This window comes from Anastrepha obliqua, chromosome 1 (genome assembly GCF_027943255.1).
Source record: "Anastrepha obliqua isolate idAnaObli1 chromosome 1, idAnaObli1_1.0, whole genome shotgun sequence".
NCBI classification, from domain to species: domain Eukaryota; kingdom Metazoa; phylum Arthropoda; class Insecta; order Diptera; family Tephritidae; genus Anastrepha; species Anastrepha obliqua.
In genome coordinates, this window is record NC_072892.1 from 155,429,195 (window position 1) to 155,451,150 (window position 21,956).

At 37.6% G+C, this 21,956-nt stretch overlaps 2 protein-coding genes across 3 annotated transcripts in view; both read left to right on the forward strand.

Annotated features, from left to right (window-relative positions):
* LOC129238017 (E3 ubiquitin-protein ligase RNF181 homolog) overlaps nt 1-21,956 on the forward strand; it is a 130,501-nt gene that overhangs the window by 73,861 nt on the left and 34,684 nt on the right. The window lies entirely within an intron of this gene.
* The window catches only part of LOC129237881 (serine/threonine-protein kinase OSR1), a 49,178-nt gene that overhangs the window by 5,640 nt on the left and 21,582 nt on the right, over nt 1-21,956 (forward strand). Inside the window, exon 1 of one of the 2 annotated variants that reach the window (XM_054872965.1) lies at nt 4,107-4,221. The exons of the other annotated variant lie outside the window; for it this stretch is intronic. Within the exon in view, the coding sequence (XP_054728940.1) occupies nt 4,188-4,221 (34 nt within the window). The 5' untranslated portion in view covers nt 4,107-4,187. Of the gene's footprint in view, nt 1-4,106; nt 4,222-21,956 lie in introns of those variants that run through there. 2 annotated transcript variants of the gene reach the window in all.

Below are 21,956 nucleotides of genomic sequence, written 5' to 3' on the forward strand. Positions count from 1 at the left end.
GTCTTTGCCGATACTTTGCCGTGATAATCAAACGTACAAATTTTTGTTGTTGGTCTAGTGCCACCACCTTCAATGAATGCGCCTTGCTTGAGACTCGAAAATTTTCTAAAACTTAGAATAAAAATGTGAAATTTTGCTAACAAATGCTATGAAGTTCTTTTAATTGAAATTTTCTTTCATTTAATTCGAAGTTTGAGACTTAAATTTCTATGTTTTTTGGAGGAGAATCAACTATATTTTCATTAAAAAATTATTAAAATTAAATAAGAAACAAATAAATTGTTAAAAATTGTCCTCGTACTATAATTACCATGGAATGTTTCTATTCTGAACCGCTGAACCTCATAAAACCGATCACGGTTCTACCATCTTCACTACTGCACTCCAACCAAGATTGCGCAGAGAGAGGAATAATTTTTAAGTGTCACCCTTTCGCAGAAATTTGAAAACGCAAATAAGAATGCAAGAAGAAGAAGAAATTACATAAGAAATTACATTCGATTCACCAAGTGTTGGCTAGCAAGTGGTGAATACATGAAGCAACTGACACAAATAAACATTTGTTGGTAGCACTGGAAAGGAGCTGTAAAAAATTACGTATGCCTGCAAACACTTAATGGGTATTAGTAAGACCCCCGTCATAGAGACAAACATTTGTTGCTTCAACTCGTTACTTGTGATGCTCACGCTTTGTCAAAACCCTTTGATTTCTCTTTCTTCTCAATGTTGCTGTTGATTGTAGACCAGAAACTAAATAAGTGCAAGCAAAGGAGAGCCGAGTGTGAACACGACGGGCAGCAACAAAAGAGAATTTGCAAAGTTGAGTCAACCGAAGCCCTCCTGAAGCAAGAAAAGCCAGTCTCATGAAACTCTCTCCAAAAAGAGTTGGCAGCATTGAAAATAGTGAGAATAGTTACTCTCTAGTAGCGAATTTTCTCGATTTTTGTGTTTTGCTTTCACATACAGAATAAACTTGTATGTTCAAAATCATCAACTGGACTAGTTTGACGTCACACACACAGCGTTTCTATCAAATTCACTAAGAGCGGAATAGCGTTCGATTTCGCTTAAACTAAATTTTCTTTGAGACTGATCGTGACAGGAGCGGTATCGAACCGAGCCTTGACTGTTACGCACACATTTTTCGTACTTGTGAATATTTTTGTTGATCGACTATCTCATTGTTGCGTAGGAAGATGAGGTGGAATCATCTTCAATCCTTAACTGCCCTGCTATCGCGGTGCTAAGATTTAGGCATCTTGGCTCTTACTTTTTTGTTACGCCTGCTGATATAGCAGGTCTTGACATTAAAAATCTGATGCACTTTATTAGCAGCATAAAGCGGTTAACGCAACCGCAACAATTCATACTTCTAACTACCCCACCCCCACTTCGCCTGCGCCTAAGATTTTACATTTCGACTATATGAAACTAAAATAAAACCAAAAATGTTGAATAAAAATCTTGCTTAGCGAAATTTACTAGAGTATATTTCGTGAGTTGGGATCTGGAGGAATTGCAATGTGCATCCCTAATTGGAATCAGTAGAAAACTTTGTATAAATCTACCCTTTTTTGCGCTCAACGCCATGTTGTGAGGAAAAAACTGTCCACTATTCGTGCCACCATTAGGCTAAGAGACTTGCACTGTGGGTTAATCCTTACATAATTGCTCTATGAGTTCATTTTCTCAAGGATTCAGCAGTGTAAACTACGTTGATTTCAAATGGATCGTTCTTCACCCACATTCCCTAAAGGGGGATTGAACGAAGTGTAACAAATGAAGACGAGTACCTGTAAATCTGTGCGATGGTCCGAAATTGTGTGGAAAAGTTCATAGACTAGTATGAGACGACGAATTCTCCATCAAGTGTAAATTAGGCTTCCAGATCACTGTAGGGAGGTAGCTAATTGTCTGCTGGTGTAAGAGTCATGTGGTGTAAAGAAATACATTTTTGTTATTTATTTGACAGCCAAACGGATATCAAGGTGCTAGGCTCTTTGATGGGTAGGTCCGAAGATGGTCGGTGGAATGACTGACACACCTTTCGACCGCCACAGAATATGCCATTATCAAGCTAATATGCGTACCAGGTATCCATGATTTTGCAAGTAATCACACGACAAGTGGGTAACTTCCACGTGGGAGTTGTTTGTCCTCGGACAGGTGGGCATCGAGTCAACTCAGGCGGCGCTGGTTGGGAATATTAACCTGCCGTGTCGATTTTTTGTGGTAAACCATAGCATCTGGGACCAACAAAATCCTACCACTTAGTGGTGGTAATCGGATTAGTAAAGTCCTCTCTCGACGAACAAAACTAGCACTCTATAAGGCTCTCATCATGCCCGTCCTAACGTATGGCGCAGAAGCTTGGACGATGACAACGTCTGATGGCGCGTCCCTCGGAGTGTTTCAGAGAAAGATTCTGCGCAAGATTTTTTGTCCTTTGCTCGTTGGTGACGGCGAGTATTGTATGCGATGGAACGATAAGCTGTATGAGCTGTAGAACGACGTAGACAAATAAATATTCAACCTAGCGGCTACGTTGGAAGTATTTGATGCGGTTCCCTCTGATGGTAGCAGAGGAAAAGGAAGGCATTCTCTGCTTTGGAAAGTTCATGTGGAGACGGACTTGGCACCCCTTGTTTCGATGTTTCGAACTAGCGCCAGTTGGCATAAGAAAGAAATAACTGGCGCGCTTTGTTAAACTCAGCCAAAATCGCATAAAAGGTTATCGCGCCAATCAAGAAAGAGAAAGAGAATCGGACTCCTCCTCCTTCCTGCAGTTGATGCAGGGATTATGGTCTGGTGCAATAAAGTCAGAATGTTGTTGTTGCCCGTCAAATTTTGGGATATGCTACTGAAGTGACAGTGGTGGTCCCATACATAAGGAAGCATAAGAAGGATCTCTTCTCAGCTGTCCTGCTTTCGGGAGGTTAAGTTTTAGACATCTTAGCTCTCATTCATAAATCCAGTTAGTCCCAATTCGCACATATCCTTTGTAGTTATCGTTTTTTTTTCTAATTTCTTATGTGTATTAGAAAAAAGCTTCTCAAAAGCGCTTCCAATAGATGGGGCGCAAAATTACAAACAAAGCCCAAATTATCGTCTATCCGGCACCACTTCTAATAACCAAACCCACGAAATAGATAGGCTCGTACTCAATTGTTGCTACTTGTGGACTGGCTTCCAACATTTCTGACATGTCTCCATTTCGGTATTTCACACTGCTTAATTTCGCTTTACAAATCGCACCTACATACATACATACATACATATAAATCTACATATCTAAATATAAATACATGCATAAATATTTAACTCATGCATTTCAGGAAGCTTAACAAAACAACGACAGCTACAAAATTAAAAAAAAATGCACGAACAAAAACAATTTTCACACATTTTCGCCTATATTATGTTATACACACACAAACACACGAGAAGGTAGTACAAATACAAAAATACTTTCGCTACTCGAGTATTTACTGCCCACCTCCTCACACACATGCCAACATGCAGCGGGTGATAGGTGGCCCAGTCAGTCGCAATAGCATATCGAAATGTATATTTGTATGTATGTATAATATGTATGTCGGCGCTATATTCTACTACTCGTACAATATGGGCATTTTAAACAAACTTATTTTAAATGTTTGATTACAAGGAATCGTTAACTTCAGTCGATTTTGTGATTTGTGAGCGCTTTGTGATACGCTACGCGCGCTTGTACGTGCCGCGTGGTACCGTTTGCCTCATTAAGGTTAACGAAAAAAAAAATAAAAATTTACAAAAATTGTTTAGTAAATTTAAATTGTAAAAAATTGAATTTTGTATAGAATAGCACAATAATACGACACAAAAAATAAATGAAATAAAATAACAAAAAAAATTTTTTTTTTTTTTTTTTTTTTCAAAAAATTCCTCCACTAATTTGACATTGCCGTTCATATATTCTCGTGCATGATTTTTTGCTGTTCGATTTACAAATCGCTCTACTTTTTTTTCTAGAGTCAGTTGTGTAGTTAACGTGTAACGCGCGTGTTTGCTGTGTATCGTCGTCTGCTGTATAGGCAGCTGTGCGCGCCGATTGCTTGAAGCGTTGTACCTGTACTTTTGATTTTTTTTTTTTTGCTTGCTGCTTCATTAGCTTCCGTTTGCAGCTCCCTGTGGAGGAGCGATTGACGATGAAGTTCCTTGACGCCTTCTGTTTCAGACAAAGTGGGTGAATGTTTAAACGTTTTCGCAATTATCATAAATATTAAGCGAAAAATTCTTCGTTCGATCTCCATCATTGCCTGCCATAAATCGTAATCACTCTTTCAGTTGAAAAATTATTTTCATAATTTCACAACCTTTTTCTTATTTATTTAACGTTCGAATCATTCATTTTCTATATCAACATGAAATTAATTTTTAATTACTCTTTAATGAAATTTCAATATCGTAGGATTGTCATTGTGATTGATGATGGGCTGTGAGGCGGCAGCGAAATTGAATAATCGTGATTGTGACAGTCGAGTGAAAATATTTAAATAAGTACTGCGTGTGTGTGCGTGTGTATGAAACGGTAAATAAAATTAATTAAATTTTTCACCGGCCATCGTAGTCGAATGGGTTGGTGCGTAATTCAGAGAGACCGTAGGTTCGAATCTCTGTGAAACACAAAAATGAAGAAAAAGTTGTTTTTCTAATAGTGGTCGCCCTTCGGCTGGCAAACCTCCGAGTGTATTTCCGTTATGAGAAAGCTCCTCATGAAAAAAAATTGTGAAACAACATAAGACGCACGCCCACCACAAACAAGAAGAGGAGCTCGGCTAAGCACCCAAAAAAGGGTGTAAACGCCAATTATACAGGGTTTGATTGAAAAGTAATTAGCCTTCCCGCGCGGAGCGTCTGCCAAGCGATAAACCGAATCGCCTGGTGGGGGAAAATGATCGTTGGACCTTCCCCTTCCACTAGAAACCGTCCCAGTTCGCTGGCAACAGCGGTGCAGTCAACATCGCTCCACGCGTGAAAGCTTTTTTAAAAGTGTGTTAGGATTTTGCAGTGGCGAAAATGCAGCGATCGTTGGAGCAACGTTACTCGATCCAATTTTGCGTAAAACTAAACAAAACGAGTACCGAAACCATTGAGCTACTCAAGGAGGCTTACGGGGACCAACCTCTGTGCAGTGCCCAGGTAAAACGGTGGCACAAGTCGTTCAAGGAAGGCCGGGAGGACGTCGAAGACGAACAGCGCTCTGGAAGCTCTGGACTCTCGAGGCATCGTCCACAAGGAGTTTGTACCTCCAGGAAGCACTGTAAAGACGGCATTTTACAAAGAAGTGCTCCTTCGGCTGAAAAACCGAGTAGCCCGGGTTTGGCCCGACCTCGTCAACAATTGGACCCTTCATCACGACAATGCGCCGGCGCACACCGCCTTCCTCTGCACTTCTGCATCGGCCAAGATGGGGGTTCCGGTGCTTCCCCACCCTCCCTACAGTCCAGACCTGTTCCCTCCGAACTTCTTCTTGGGAGGCGTTTCGACTCCAAAACTATGACAGCCGAATTGAACGTGATTCCGGCGGATGCAGTGGAAGGACCGCTACCAGCGGTGTATTGACTCTCAAGGGTCCTATTTTGAAGAATATTAGTTGTATAAGCCAAAAGGTTTAATGAAACTGCTTAAAAAAATAAGACTCATTACTTTTCAATCAAACGCTGTATATATGTATATATGTTTAATTTAAACGAACCGAAGGCGTAGTGCACCAGAAGTACCTTCCATCGAGCCAGACAGTCAATGAAGACCGTTTGAAGCGTTTATAGTAAGAGATGCTGTGCGCCGGAAATGTGGAAATTCTTGGATTTTGCATGATGATAACGCGCCATTTCACCGGGCCCAAATTGTGCTGGATTATTTGACCAAACACCAAGTAAATACCATCGTGCAAGCACCGTATTCACCCCCGTGCGACTTTTTTTTTGTTTCCCAAGTTGAAGTTACCACTTCGTGGAAGGAGATTTCAGTCGATTGAGGAGATCAAAGAGAATGCGACGATGGAGCTGAAGGGGGGGGGTGCATGGAGGACTGGGTTAAACGTTGGCACATGTGTGTTGCTTCAGACGGGTCATATTTTGAAGGAGATAAAGTAAATTTGCCTGAAAATTTAACTCTGTTTGGTTTTATTTAAACATTCCCGATACCTTCTGATCATAAGGTATATCGCACACAAGAGTTGTCCTGCCAGTCGCGCTTCTTTCCAGCGTAAAGCCACGAAAGCCATGCGCAATATTCCAAATTAATCCTCCGTTGGGCATTCGAAACTTTGGCCAGACTTTTTCGACTTTGGACGTCAATTTAATATATTTCTATTGTAATAATTAATTGCGGTGATCACTGGCCATTGGGTGATCGGCACTCATGCGGAGAAGCTTGGAATTCCGTACAACCCCCATTGCAGAAGCTGTGGGGATCCTGCAGAGAAAGAGACTGTGGAACACTTTCTCTGCAGATGTCCGGCTTTGGCGGCTAGACGCTTGAGATTCCTCAGCGTCCCCTTTGGGGATGACTTGATGAAATTCTCCAGCCTAGATCCCTTTTCTCTCCTCCGCTACATCAACAGCACTGGATGGCTGTAGACGGTTTTATCTCCTCCCTTAATCCTTTCACAGGTAGTGGTCCACTTTATGGTATCAAAACGGCACGTAAGTGTTACTTGTGGTATACCTGGGGTACTCTTGCCATCTTACCTACCTACCTACCTACCTATGGATATAACCTTTTAAACAGGATCCTCGAACAGGACGAAAAAGGCCAGACCCGGGTGCTCAACCGAAGGTTTTAAAAAAGGCCAGTTGTAAGGATTTCATAGTGCATTGCATCACGTTTAACAAAGAAATCAAATTTGTGTGTGTTTTGCTTTATCTTTAATGGAATGTACGCATGGATGGTCGATTCTTTCGAGGTTGTAAGCATAGATTTCATACTTCTTTGAAGCAACTTTGAGCCAATTACTCGAGTCTTCGGGGTACGCATGCGAAATCGAGTTGTTTTTTTGGCATTTTGCTTTCATCGCATTCACATTTTGCTATTTTTATTCAAGTGTACTTTAGACTCGCGCTAAACGAACGAATGATCAAAGCAAAAACACACAAGCATAGCCGCATGCAAAAAGTCAGCGTGTAAATGCATGAAGATTTTCAAAGACTTCTTAAAAAGAGAATGAGCAAAAAACCCCATGTGAGAGCCATCGAGGTCTTTGTCTTTTAGTGAAAAATCATCTCACACGAGGCTCTTTTTCTAAGAGATTGAATGTTATTAGGAACGCATCTGAGGTCGATTTGACAACCATATCAATGAGACCGTGAATCGCTGATTTTTGAGCACCGAAGTCTCGTTGCACTGTGCATGGTTTTGACCACCAACTTTGTTCTAGACTTCTGCTGTCTTCTTGAATATATTTGTACCATTTATACATTTTTTTTTAACAAAACCGGGTCGTCAAAAGCCTTCTGGAATATTCTTAACGTTTCTGCGGTCTCAGTTATTCTGAAAATCGGAAATTCCCTTCTAGTTGTTAAAATGACGCTTGCGTGGCCTAATAGCCAAAGATGATACAGACATGGAATTTGCCGCGTTTAAATTAGAGAGTCACCTTTTACATTCGAAGTTTTGCAAAAGGCTAATACAACTCATCCATGACAGAAAAGCTAAAGGGCGTAAAGCCCAAAGGTAGACCGAGGAACCGATGGATAGACGCTGTGGAAAACAAACTCAAGGATTTGAGAATACATAACTACGAAGCAAAAGCTCCGGATCGACCGCTTTGGAAGAGCATTGTGAAGGTAGCTTTGACACACCCGCGTTGTAATGCTGTGAAAGAAGAAGAATATAACCCACCGCCTATGGCACTTCAGAAACACAGAAGCATATACCTCGTGAAAGCAGACTAAGCTGTGGAATAGATGTTGAGATAATTTCACATCTTCGTTCTCCGAAGAGCTTTGGCAGTGGGATAAGCTGACTTAAGGTTCGCCTCTTCAAAAATTTACTGTAGCTGTGTAAGTAGCAAAAGGAACCCCAACACTTCATTTGCTCTACGAAATCATCTCAATAATGCCAAATCCCAGCCAATTTATGAGCCATAAAATTTCCTGTCAGCTGTGAGCGCTACTAACATCTGCTCTACTAATTAAGGAGGTATTCAAAAGCGACCGAAATACAAGTGTGACATTCTCGTAGCCTGACCTCTCCCTTCTATACACCGTGACTGTGACCTCTACTCATATCTGTAAAGTAATCCCAACTAGTTTCGAAGGTATTACCCCTTTGACTATCGCAATAAATAATAAAAAAGAGTGTGAACAGCCAATTGCCTGCACCGCTAAATCCGTTTGGAATGCATGCATAGAAAAAAGAATCCGCTCAGAGCCGGTGTGCCTGTCCTAACAGGCTCAACTTGCGTGAATGCAATTCATGCATTTGGATTTCCATTTGGTTTGAGAATACAAGGGCCCATTTGCATCTCTCAGAACACATAAATCAGCAAAATTCTCGCTTCGAATGCACTGAAACTCAAATATAAAAAAAACCAAATATTCTCACCATCCATAAACGATGGCACTTCGATGTGCTTTTTGAGTTGAGGTATGTCTGTGATCAGTTTTTAGTTGAAAGCAGGGGAAAATACTTCTGTGGCTGAAATGAAATTCCGCCTGCCTCGTAGAAGCGGCATCTCCACCGGAAATGGTCCACCTTTAATGTCAACAGCAGCATTTCTTGTCACACAAGGCTTGAGAAAAAATGAATTAATTAGTTTTTTAGTTTTTTAATCACATGATTTCTCGAGGCGGCAACATCAGGTGGGCTCGTAAATAATTCTTGAAACGTTTTGTCCATTTATGTGGGGGAAGTAAAGGGTGTTGCAAATTCAATTTAAAAAAAAAGCAAAATTAATTAAATAAATGAGCAATCATTTGATTTCGTTTCATTTTTTAATTTTTTAGAAAACATAAATCTTTCTAATTAAAAATTATGGTTTACGATTTCAAGATGGCACTCGTATAAATAGGCGATGCAGCCAGGCTCTTCCTTTCAGGTACTGCTTAATGGTTTATGCGACTATCTTAAACAAAATTCTGATGATATATTCGCCTGAAGGGACTGAGCTGTTTTCGGATTATGCGCATAGCAACGATTTTTTAAACCACAGAATTTTTTTTGTATTAAAAACAAGTGCGGGATGTCACATTCAAGAGCATGTGCTTGAAGGTACGACTGCTAAGATGTGCCACATTCTATTAAAACCAATTAGGAAGCATCAAATTAGGAACACCAATTAAAATTAAGTTCACCAGTTAGCCTTTACAGGTCAAAATTGTAACCGCCAACAGTGATGTGGCTGGAGAGACGCGCGATCGTCGCTACTCCGTTTTGCACGCGTTCACTTTCAGATCTGTACGCTTTATTAATCAATAATATGATCCTTTGTTAAAACACCCCTTACTTTTTCAATCTTTAAAAATAATCATTTCAGCGTAAAAAAAATTTATAAAAAGAAAAAAAATTTACATCACTTTTTGATGACCCACATTTGTTTACATAGTTTCGTGTTCAAATGATTCTCCGCATGCTGGCAAAATGTGTGTGTGACTTTTGTCGCGTCGTCGCCTAATTTAAAAAGCCTCTAAAAATACCACATTGATCGCCTGCTACTTTTCATGTAATTTGGCTTCCGTTGTGCTACATTTCTCGTGTCACCAGACGTTGGCGCCTGTCGCCCACCTGCACCCACGATTTAAACAGCAAAAAAACAAAATTAAATAAAATAAAAGACAGCAAATACCGACAAATCCACAACACAATTTCCTTACAACTATTGCCAAAAAATTCTTGTAGAATACTTTGTTGTACTTTTTCGTCTCTACTTTGTCGTTCTTCAGCTTTCTACGATCGCATGCAGTTTGTGTTTACCTTTGGTTTTATTATAAATAAATGTCTGTTATGCGTGAAATTTTATTTGCAAAAAAGTAAAATTTGCGTTTGATTTCGTAATGTTCCAATTATGCTGAGGAATTTAATTAATTTTTTTATTTATTTAAATTTACCCCAATAGGGGCGCCGTAGCCGAATGGGTTGGTGCGTAAGTTGACTTTGAACGTCAACGTTAGCGTTGTTCCGGGAACTTTTTGATCAAGGTAGTATTGCGACAGTTATTAGGGCACATGCTGCACAGTAGATGCGGTTTCCACAGAAGTTTTTTGTCTTGTCTTTAACCACGATGGGATGAATACAGAGGCGGCGATATCCGCGAATCGCCATCCAGCTTTCAGAGAATTTAACAGAATCAGTTGATTTGCTAACTTAATGATATAATATTTGTATTAATTTCATTGTTATATTGTTGAAATGTATTTAATTTTTATTATTATTTTATTGCTAATTAATATTTGTATTAACTTTATTGTTGTATTGTTGAAATGTATTTAATTTTTATTGCTATTTTATTGCTAATTAATATTTGTATTAACTTTATTGTTGTATTGTTTTTAGTTGTTATTGTTATTCATGAGCGAATTTTCCCTACAACGTTGTTCTCTTTTGTATTTATTGTAACTTAATTAATATTTGTATTAATTTTATTCTTGGAATACTGTTAATTTTTATTGTTATTCATGAGCGAATTTCCCCTACAACGCCACTCTCTTTCTTTTTTATTTATTGTAACAGAATTAATATTTGTATTAATTTTATTGTTGTATTGTTTTTAATTCTTATTGTTATTCATGAGCGAATTTCTCTACAACACCCCTCTCTTTCTTTTTTATTTATTGTAAGAGCACAGCTCATGGTTGTTGCAATCTTGTAAGTTCTCATTGTTGTTAGAAACTAACAGATCACACTCCTATACCAATCAACGGACATTTTTTTGTTGGATATATTTTCTTATTGCCTGCGCCTTTGAATAACTGCATTGGTTTGTGTACGAAAGTAAATAAGAACAAAAGGCGTCACGCTCTCTCCTACTTTGGTGCATGCTCACCACTGGCCGTGACATTCATGGAGAGGTTTTGATCAACTTCACTAACTCTTGTAGTCTATAGCAGACAAAGAGCTTCAGCGTTGCACTGACAGGTGTTTTGTAGCAGATGTTTTGAATTTTTTCTACGAAACTTCGTCATTTTGTTGGACTTTAGTTTGTCTTCATAAACGCGGGTCATTGTTTAGTAAGTCTTCTTCTTCTTCTTAAAAGAGTGTGTCTTGTTCTTTACTATGCTCCGAAGGTCGCAGTCACTGCAGTAGTGCGAAAAGTTTTCTTTTTTTATACTCAGGAGCGAGATGGTGCATAATTAACTGAAAAGTGCTTCCTTTTTATAAAAATTAATATGACTGCTCTACGATTATTTGTTCAAAAAGATATCCTCCAAAATTCAAAACATGCAATTTTCTTCTAATAAATCCCCACAATTCGTCTGTTTCATTGGCATTCGCATTAGGCGCGCTTTTGCATGTTTTTATCTAACCTAAAAAATCGGTTTTGTTGCTGTGTTAAATCATTTTAATTGCAATTTTTACTCATACTTTTAATCTTTTACATTCCGCAACACTTGTTTTATAGCTTCCTCGAACTTTAACTCAAACTTGTCGTAATATATGTATGTGCATTTGCATATACATGTGTGCGTGTGTATGTGTATATTACAATAATCTTGCACGCTTCACATTTTTCCTATTTTACGCCATTGTTTTCAATTCATATCGAAGCGTGTCAAAACAAAGTCAACAATCGCAACAGGTTAATGAACGTCATTCATTGAAAGCATTGAAAGCATGCAAAAATGTAAAAACAATATACGATGAGGGAAGTGTAGGAAGAGGCAGTCAACAGTGAGGTAAAAAAAAATTATGTTTGCGTACGCTGACCTGCAGCTATTAACGGCCATTATTTAACTATCGAATGTAAACACTTTTAAAAATACATAAAAGGTTTGTTCAATGAAAAAGATGACTTCAAATTTCACGAGGTACGATTTTTTTATTTTATTAATTTTTTTTTTAGCCATTTCAAATCTCTGCTCATTTTAATTATTTCCTTATCTACAACAATTGCTTGCATTCTTATTTATTATTTTTCAATAAAAAGTTTACCAAAGTTTAAGCAGCGTAAGTCATTTTAGTTAGCTTTCAACAGATAAACTATATGCAACATATTTTTTTAACTTCCTGCTGCAATTTTCGTTCGTGTAAAACACTTTTCTGTTACTCCGGTAGTCGAAGTGCTATTATGTTATTTGTATGTATATGTTAACAGCAGTTATGCTAAACAGACATCAATTTTTCTTCGTTTTAAACACTTTTCTGTTAAATCACCTCTCGGCTATGTTATTTGTATGTTGTTAAGAAATGTTAACAGCAGTTATGTTAAACAGACATTAACGTTTCTTCATTTTAAACACTTTTCTGTTAAATCACCTACCGTCGATGTTATTTGTATGTTGCTAAGATGTGTTAACAGCAGTCGATAGGCGAAGTGCTATTATGTTATTTGCATGTAAATGTTAACAGCAGTTATGTTAAGCAGACATCAATTTTTCTTCGTTTTAAACACTTCTCTGTTAAATCATCTACCGTCTATGTTATTTGTATGTTGCTAAGAAATGTTAACAACAGTTATGTTAAACAAGCACCGATTAACATTTCTCGCTTCAGAGGCATTTCAGCAGCATCTGCCTTGTTCGCGAGCGGAGAACAAAAATTGACTGAGTAGCATTTACCGTTTGCTGGTATTATGCAATAATACATTTTTATGTCACTTCTTTATGTCCTCAACTAAGCTCAGCAGCATTGTCTCCACTTAAGTAGTGAGATTTTGACTTTATTTATTGACTTTATTTTACAACTTGATAAAGGTTTTTTTTGGGGACTTATTTGAAAAAAAAAAAAAAAAAATTCCATACCTTTAACTAATTTTTACCCCAAACTTAACTACAAGTTATAATTATTTTTTGTTGTTATTTATTGCATCTCAATTACCTAAAATTAGGGCCCATGTATGCCCATGTGCTATCATTTGTAAGTGTGACTCAATTGTAATTGAAAAAATAAAAAATAGATTGAACAGATGCCGGCAAAACAAAACAGGCCGCAGTCTCTCCCCATCGATCTCTTGCTATTAGGGACAATTCTAAAGTTATAACAAAAACTTGCAAGCAACAGGTGCAAAGTGGGCGCTAATGGTTAAAAAAAAAACGGGATCAATGCTTGAACACCTGTGTTCATAATAAAAACAGCGCGACATATGGGAAAGTTTTCACTATTCATTTATTTATTATTTATTTTATTTTCATTTGTTTAATAGAAACAACCAACTGAAAGCTTAAAACTTTCATTCAAACTTCAAACTTTTTAAACAGAATTTTCGGAAAATTATGAGTATTTAGTTTTCAAGCCTATTGAGGTGGTTAAAAAATTGCGTTGATTTTTGAAATGTTTGTTTTTTTTTTGGTGGCGATCTTTTGCATTTTCTGCAGATAAAAAAATGTCAAGCGTTCGTTATATGGAAGAGAATTATTATGAGTAGAGAATACACTTGCAATACCCTTTGCGACATATACAAAGAGTTCTAAAGCTGATAAAGAGATGTTGTGCTAAGGTGAGCCTGAACTTAAACCCGTCCAAAACATTTGCCAACATTTGCTTCATTAAGTGAAGAGCCCTACTAGGAAATCAATGTAGTCTGGGTTACTATTGGAAAGGTTGGCGAAATTAAATACCTTGGCATTATCCTGGATGCCAAGCTTAACTGGAAAAGGCACGCTGACGCAACCTTGACCAAACCAACGCAAATTTTCATGGTTTGCACACGTTTAGCAGGGAAAAACCTGGGGTTGTAGCCCAATAATCATGAGACGGATATACAGCATGATAATTGGACCAATTATAACATGAAGAGCGATCGCGTGGGTATCGAGGACCGTCCTCTCGACATTACGGCTAGTACTAACTCAGTCTCACGTGAGCGATACGCACCCACCCTACAACTGCGATCGGGGTGATGCTCGAGCAGACAGCGTTTCAGCAACCAGCCAAGAGCTGTTTTAATGTTTAGCGCTTGTTTAATATGACTAAGAAAGATTTTGGTAAAGGAAAAGTAATCTCATCCAAGAACATGAAATCGGCGAGCCTCCGGCTCCTACTTGCCCAGCTACCCACTGATGATATCAGTTTTTAAATTTGAGAAGAAGTTCAGCATCGAATTGAACGCTAAAGTAAGTGGAGTTCACTTGCTTTCGAAAGGAAACTCCAAGAATCTACCGTAAACAGGTATACAGATGGCTGGAGAACACCTCGAAACATAGGCGCTGGATTATATGACCGAAAAACAAAGAGGGTTTTCCCCCAGTAACTTCCAGGCGGAAGTGTATGCTGTCTGTCCATGCGCAGAGATCAGCTTAGAAAGCAACATGCAGAATAAGCGATTTACCGTTTTGAGCGACAGTCAGATGGATTAGATTAGATTAAATTTGTGGGGGTGGGATAAGTCCAAGCACTCAGTCAGGAGACCATTGTACTACACCCGGATGGATTTCAGTAAAAAGAATAGAGAGATAGAAAAGATAAAAAGTGGGTGATAAGACGGATAAATTAGTTTGAGGTCACTCTTCTACAAATCTCTTGGACTCATTGATGAATATTAAGAGATCCGGAAGTGGAAGAGTATGAATTTTATCCATACTCAGTATATCGCAACCCAACATCCTAAGTCTGATTCTAGGAAACGCCGGACAGCTACAGAGAAAATTCTCTGCAGTGTCCTCATCCTAAAGACAGGATAGCCATATCGGGACCCTATGACAGCCATATGCGAACTACAGGCGTTGTGCCCTGTGATTACACCCACCAGTACTCTCCTTTCCTTTCTGTTGAGTTTTAGGAGAAAGGTAGCTATTTTCCTATTTGGTCCTTTCAGAAAGCACTTAGCTGCTCACCATCCTTACATCAATCCATAGTTGAATTGTTGCGGAATTGACACCTAGAAAGGGTTCAGGGCCTAGTGGCATACTTGCAGAGCCTTCATTTGCCAATTTATCAGCTAACTCGTTCACTGTAATATCACAATGTCCACGCACACAAATAAGACTAACTTTGTTGTGTTTCGATGTCAAATGTAACTCAAAGCCTTGCCATCCTTTGCGATTCATCATAATTTTTTCCGTGAATCCCTAGCGGGCCATAGAGCATCAACAACACCCTCACCTTCTTCCAGTTTAACTCGATTTGAGCCGTCTCGCGATCCACATTTCCAGGTTTCCCTTGGTCTGCCTTGGTGCTCCTCCTCTCGCTGTGAGTGGGTTCCGTTCCATGGCCCTCTTCGCTGTCTTCTAATCCAAATATCTAGCAGGTCCATGTTTGCTTTTTCGGGCAATTCCTTGTCAAAAAATTCTGAATATAATCCTCAGATAGCGGTTTACCAAAAACTTGTAAACGACTGGTTATAGCGGTGGTGATTTTCCAAGTAGAGCTACTGTACCGCAGTACCGACAGTACCTTTAAACTGGAGCTCAGGTTGTTGTTTCGCCATACAGGGAACAACATCTCGAATGCCCCTCTGGCTTTTTCGAGTCGGGAACGTATGTCCACATCCGTACCACCGCTCGAGGTATGTAAATTCCTCCGCTGTTTCGATAGAGTTACCTGCAAACTACACATCTATCCATCTTATTTGCCAGACTCATCAACTTGGTATTGTCAGAAATTGATTTTAAGGCCGGCAGACATATGTAGCTTCCCTATAAAGGGTTATCCTCTGAGGTTAAGGCATCATTAGTTCTTGAGTGCAACAAGAAACTGGTAGAGAATGAATTGGCTGGAGAGGCTGCGGTCTCGTTAATAATAGCACCCGAGCCCTTCCCTAGCATGGGATAAAATGTAATCAAAGAGAAGCTTAGAAGCGAAGAGCTAAGGTTAAGAGATGAGATATGAGCTGGTACCAAATTATGGGGCTACGCATGATGAAGTCCTTAATGAGGGAGTATAAGGTTTAGGCAGTTCATAACCCTTCCTGAAGACAAACTAAAAATGCTCATTGGCATTCTCACAGGTCACTGCATATTACGCAGCCATCTGCACAGGCTGGGAATATGTTTCATTGTCGTTTCTCCTGTCGCTTCTGTGACCAACCGCCGTAAGCTCCAACACATCTTCTTCGCAAATGTGATGCTATAGCGAAAGGAAGTATTAGATATCTTGGCCAAATGTGGCCAAAGGAAAGGTACATACGCTAAGCCCAACCCAGCCTCATCTTAAGTTTGTTGAGGTGTCAAGGTTTGGATGAGGCGTTGTGATGAATAGAGGGCGCGAAATACCGTGGCGTTCCAGTGCAAACTTTATTTTCATCAACTCATTCGGAACATGCACTTACTCGAGGTATTTAAATGATGGGATTTTAGAGCTTCTCCACTTATAACTAAATCTTCCGTAAAACTTTGGGGCAATTACTTAAAAACATGAGCCAAATCTTAGGCAATATTGCTACAAAATAAATTTTATATATTTAAGCAAAATATTCCTCCTAATCATTTATTCAAGTCTTTGTCTAAAATTAATAGCTTTGTATAAAAAAAAAGTTGCTAAACCCTTCTCAAATTTATACCTCACCAGACTACCCCACGTCGTATGAGCCCTGCATTTTATAATGGCTGAGCTGTTGATAGTCGCAGATGAACATTGCCCTGCACTAAATATTTCAACTTTCACGTTTCCGCGCCGTTAGCTGAGGATAAACAATTCTCCATTTTTTGCGCGAAAATAATTCACTTAATTTATTTCGCTAATTTGTGCAAAAAATAAAAAACCAAAAAATCCAAAAGTGAAGTGAAACAAAAAAAATGTTTTGCTTACTCGTTTTGTTGTTGGCCGGCCTTCATTTGTATTGCTTCGCCTTGACGTAGGGTGCGCTGATCGCGCAGACAAGACGTCATTTCGCATGGCAAACGCGTCAACGGCATTCATTTTATGGCCGCACTTGAAGGTTTATTTTCTGCAATTTGGCTGAAGAATATCTAAAAATGTAGGTATTCTTCGTCCATGTTTTATTTTCTCGCTTTACTATTTACAGGTAGGTACATACATACATATTTACATACTTATTTGCCTTTTGCCACCTCCCCCAATATTTAGTTTGTTTATTTATTTATTCATTTTTTTGTTTCTGTTTTATTTGGTCAGTAACAAAATCCGCCCATTTCTCACAGTACCGCACCCAAAGTTTACTCGGTACATAGCAAATATTTATTTCGAAATTTCACTGGAAAACTTCCGCAACACTATGCGCCATTTTTCGGTTTGTCAATTATGTACATTTAAGAATATTTTGATGTCAATGGGTAAATTACAGCTAAAGCAAACTTTGCGAGCAAAACAACAAATTCTTACCAGCACAAACAACAATAATAATGGCTATAATAAGGCAATGGACACGCATTGACCGAAAATGTTGACTGTGCGAGGGCTGGCAAAAAGTTGGTGGAATGGAATTGGGAAATGGGTGTGAAATTAAATATGAACTTGTATTTCGCACAAAAATTTTATTCTCTTTTAAGTCTAATACAACTCTTTCCCCCATTGCAGAAGCTACAATAAAATAAACGGAAGACTCAGAAAGTTCTGGGTATTCCACGTCATTACATTTCCAAACTCGTAGCTGTGTTAACCAACCATTGGACGATCGGCACACACGCAGACACCTAGGCTTACTATTTAACCCCCATTGCAGAAGCTGTGAGGACCTTTCAGAGAAGGAGACTGTAGAGCTTTTTTTCTGCAAATGTCCGGGCTTGGCAGCTAGACGATTAAGGTCATTGGGCGCTCCTTTCTTCGACAGCCTGGGGCAGTGTGCCAACCTAAATCCAATCAATCTCCGCCATCATATCAACAGTTCTGGCTGGCTGTAGATATCTGCCTGTTGGAAGTCTCATTCATAATGGTATCAAAACAGCGCTTCAGTGCTACTTTAGGAGTGCCAGACTGGCACTTCAACCATTTCACCTAACTACCTACCTACTCAGCTCTTTCATGAGATTTATTTATCTCGGCAAAATCTTCAAAATAGGCAGAAACAGACGACATCACTTAATCACCGTCAATAATTTTTTTCCGCAGGGCTCATTTTTTAGATTTGAAAATAAATAAAATCTGAAGTGACTTAAGGGGTTAGGGGTAGTCAGAGGCCCGAAAAAATGATGATTTTCACGAATTTTTTTTTGCTACTTAATTAATTTATTTAACAAAAATAAAAACATAGCATAAAAACATCATGTTTTAACTTGACTTCACCAAAATTTCAAAAAAAAAAATTAATAATTGCAAAAGTTATCGCTGTTTGTGTGAAGCCCGTTTCTCCAGAAGTCCCTTGCGGTGAACATCACAAGTCCTTGCAGATTCATCTAAAACCAATCGGACAAGAAAAATTAGTTTTATTAATAGATAATCTTGTGCCTGATCGAAGCTTTTTTTTTTCAAAATGAACAAAATGGCGGCCTCAGAAAATTTTTTCCAGATTTTAGAGCAAAAAACCAACAGTTAATTGTTAAAAAAAAATCGAAATTTTTGAAAAAAAAAAATCCTTCGATCAGGCACAAGTTTTTTATGTTTTTCAAAAGCTGTATAAATTTTATTGAATTCTACGTAGCGGTTTTTAAGTTACAGTGTTCACCAGTTTGAAAAACATAGTTTTGAGAAAAACGCATTTAAAGTTTTGCTATCGGCTCCGGAGCGGCCGAGCGCCCTTTGTTAATTGTTGAATAACTTCAAAAGTATTTGTCGGATTCACTTCAAATTTTTACACAATATTTTTAAAACATTATACTTTAAGAAAATGCAAAAAAAAAAATGTTTTTTGAAAATTCTGACTACCCCTAACCCCTTAAGGGGGGGGGGGTAACGTTTTTAAATTTTTTTTGTGAATTTTTTTTTATTTGGTTTTTTAAATGAAGAACCTTTCAAGAATATTCTGTGAAAATTTTAGATGAATCGGAGCAAAACTTACAAAGATACAGCCATGTAAGTGTTGCTACCTACCTGGCTCAACCGCGCGCCATTTGTACTTTAAAGCGTTGTTCCCACAACAACAAACTTCGCCTTGTTTCACCAATAAATTTTCCATCATATCAATTTAATAAATGCAGTAAGAAAATTGTTTGTTTTTTTATTTACTTACTTTACAACTTAAAAACCATTTTTATCATATACCTTACCCAATTAATTATACCTACCATTTTATAATTTTCTTCAGTGGCTTACTCATCATAAAGTATGACTTCATGCACTTTTACCAATACCAGCCAATATCCGCTGTATTTCTTCAAAATTCTACTTTGATAGACATCAGAAAATCCTCATTTGATGGGGTGTAAATCAAATAACAAAGTTAATACAAAATTCAAAACGCCGTAGATTAAATAAATATACGTATGTATGTATGTGTGTATGTATGTATGCATAATACATACCTCAACTAATTCCTCGCTTCTCTGTTCATCATATCTAAAGCAATTAATTCGATGTTAAGTACTTGCAATGCATGCCTTGTGGTTTCTTTAGAACTTAAGTCCAATCAAAAATGACACCACCACCTGAATTTCTTCACATATTTGCGCATTTGCTAAATCTTGATTGGCATTCCTAAATCATAGCTCCACATTCAATAACCTTGAAATTTCATTAACCAAAAAAAAATATCAAGCCGCATTAACCGAATTTTGGCTTTTTTTGTTTTTGTTCTTTGTGATTTTTTGTTTGGTTCTCATTTGCTTTTTTGGTCTTGTGCGCTTCTTTTTCTGGGTGGACCAGTATGATAACACTGACTCACTCACTACTGGTGGCCTACCCACAATATCGTAGAATCATACAATAAATAATAGAAGATAGGCGCAACTATTCGCAAAACATACTTACATACACACACACATACATATATGCGTTCGAAGATAAGCAAATTAAAACAATGCAAACAAAAACGAGTATAGAATTGATGCAATATTTTATTGCGTAAAGGGCTGGTATGGCGCACAGACGTGCCAACCCAACAGGTGCTGCTGCTGAATTCCTTTGTTCGTCACGCATACATCATACACCCATACATACAAGGTGGCGTAAAATTAATCACTCGTATCAGAATATTTACATATATTTTCGGAAATGGCGTCGAACGTCAATCATATTTGGCACTTGTGAACTGGGCAGTAATAGAATTTGCAGTATTCAAACGGACAAACAATGGAACGCGTCAAGGTCAAAATCATGGTTTTTGTATTTAATTTTTATTTATTTTTTTTTTTTCATTTATGTAGAAATATTATTGCCAATGATTTATAATAAAGTTTCACGAGATTATTTTTTGGTACACTTCTACCTCTTAGCTTTCTAAGATTAAATTTTCTATCAAATCATGGCTCTTTTTATTTAATTTTTATTTATTTACTTATTTTTTTTTTTTTTCTTTTTTATTTTTTTTTTTCTTTTTTATTTATTTTTTTCTTTTTGAGTAAAAAAGTTATTCAAAAACCAAATTAGATGACTAATTTTGCGCCACCTTGTGAACTGGGCAAACAGACAAGCAAATTTATAAATTTTTTTTTTTTTCCGTTTTTATTTATTTTTTTTTAATTATTTCATTTTTTTTCTAAATTTTTTTTATTTATTTAATTTTTTTTTTTATTATTTTATTTATTTTTTTTAATTTTATTTATTTATTTTTTTTAATTTTATTTATTTATTTTTTTATTTTATTTATTAAATTTTTTTTTTATTTATTTATTTCATTTTTTTTTTATTTTATTTTTTTTTAGTGAAAAAGTTATTCAAAAACTAAGTTGGATGATTAATTTTGTGCCACCTTATACGTATATGCATACACATACAGTGTTACTGCTGGAGCGCTTGAACGTCAAACTTTCGGAGACCAACTAAAACCCAAAAACAAAAAACAATTTTCTTGCTCGTGATTGTTTTTTTTTTTTTGTGTTTTTTTTGTAACCCTGTGTCTGCACATGTTTATAATAAATGTCTGTCCGTTCGCTTTGGCCAGTTCATTCATCTGGTCGAACGTGTCTCACTGCAGTTCATTCGTTCATTTCTCGCTGCTACGTGCATACATACACAGTTCTCTGAATGTTTACTACATACACACATACGTATAAGATATATGTAGTTAGTTGCGCTCGTGTACTTTTCGACAGGGCGCCCGTATTGCTAGGCAGTGACACGTTGCGTCTAACGCTAACCGCTAAGCGCCGATCTCTGTTACAGTGTAGCAGCGTGACTATAAATGCTACCTATTTTAAATATTTTCATTGACATAAAGAATACTTCCTTTGTGCGTGACATAACATCCTGGATAAATACGCCAGATTCGTACTAGCCCTGTCTAGAAAGGAGAGCAGAACTATCGTAGGTATACTGACAAAAGACGCAGAATAAGAAGCCTACTACAAGGAAACGTAAGGATCAAGCTCCATCTGGTACCAGTAAGGGTCAATAGGTCTATGTGATGGCTTTCAGCCAGCCAGGTCAACCTAACCTAACCATCCTCGATGCGATCTTCATGGCGAACATTACTATTTTTATTTGCTAGCGCGCCACCTGATGGCGCAAAGTACAGATCGCTTTTCTATAGTAGTTCAAAGTTTTTAGATTTTAGTCATAGAAATATTTATATTTCTACGTTTAAAAGGTGCTATAAGTCAAGGTACATTGAACAGCTATTAGCAGTGGCGCAACAACAACGAGAGCAATGTACTTCGTTTTTTCTTTTGGTCTATAAAATTTCAATATCTTTAAACAAGGATTGACAGTTTAGAGTAAGTAAAAAAAAAATGCTAATTTAGAAACCAAAAAATGTGAAAAATTTTAATCAGCTGCTCTACTGAATACAAAAAAAATTGATTTGAGTGTTGGAAATATTTAGTTAAGCT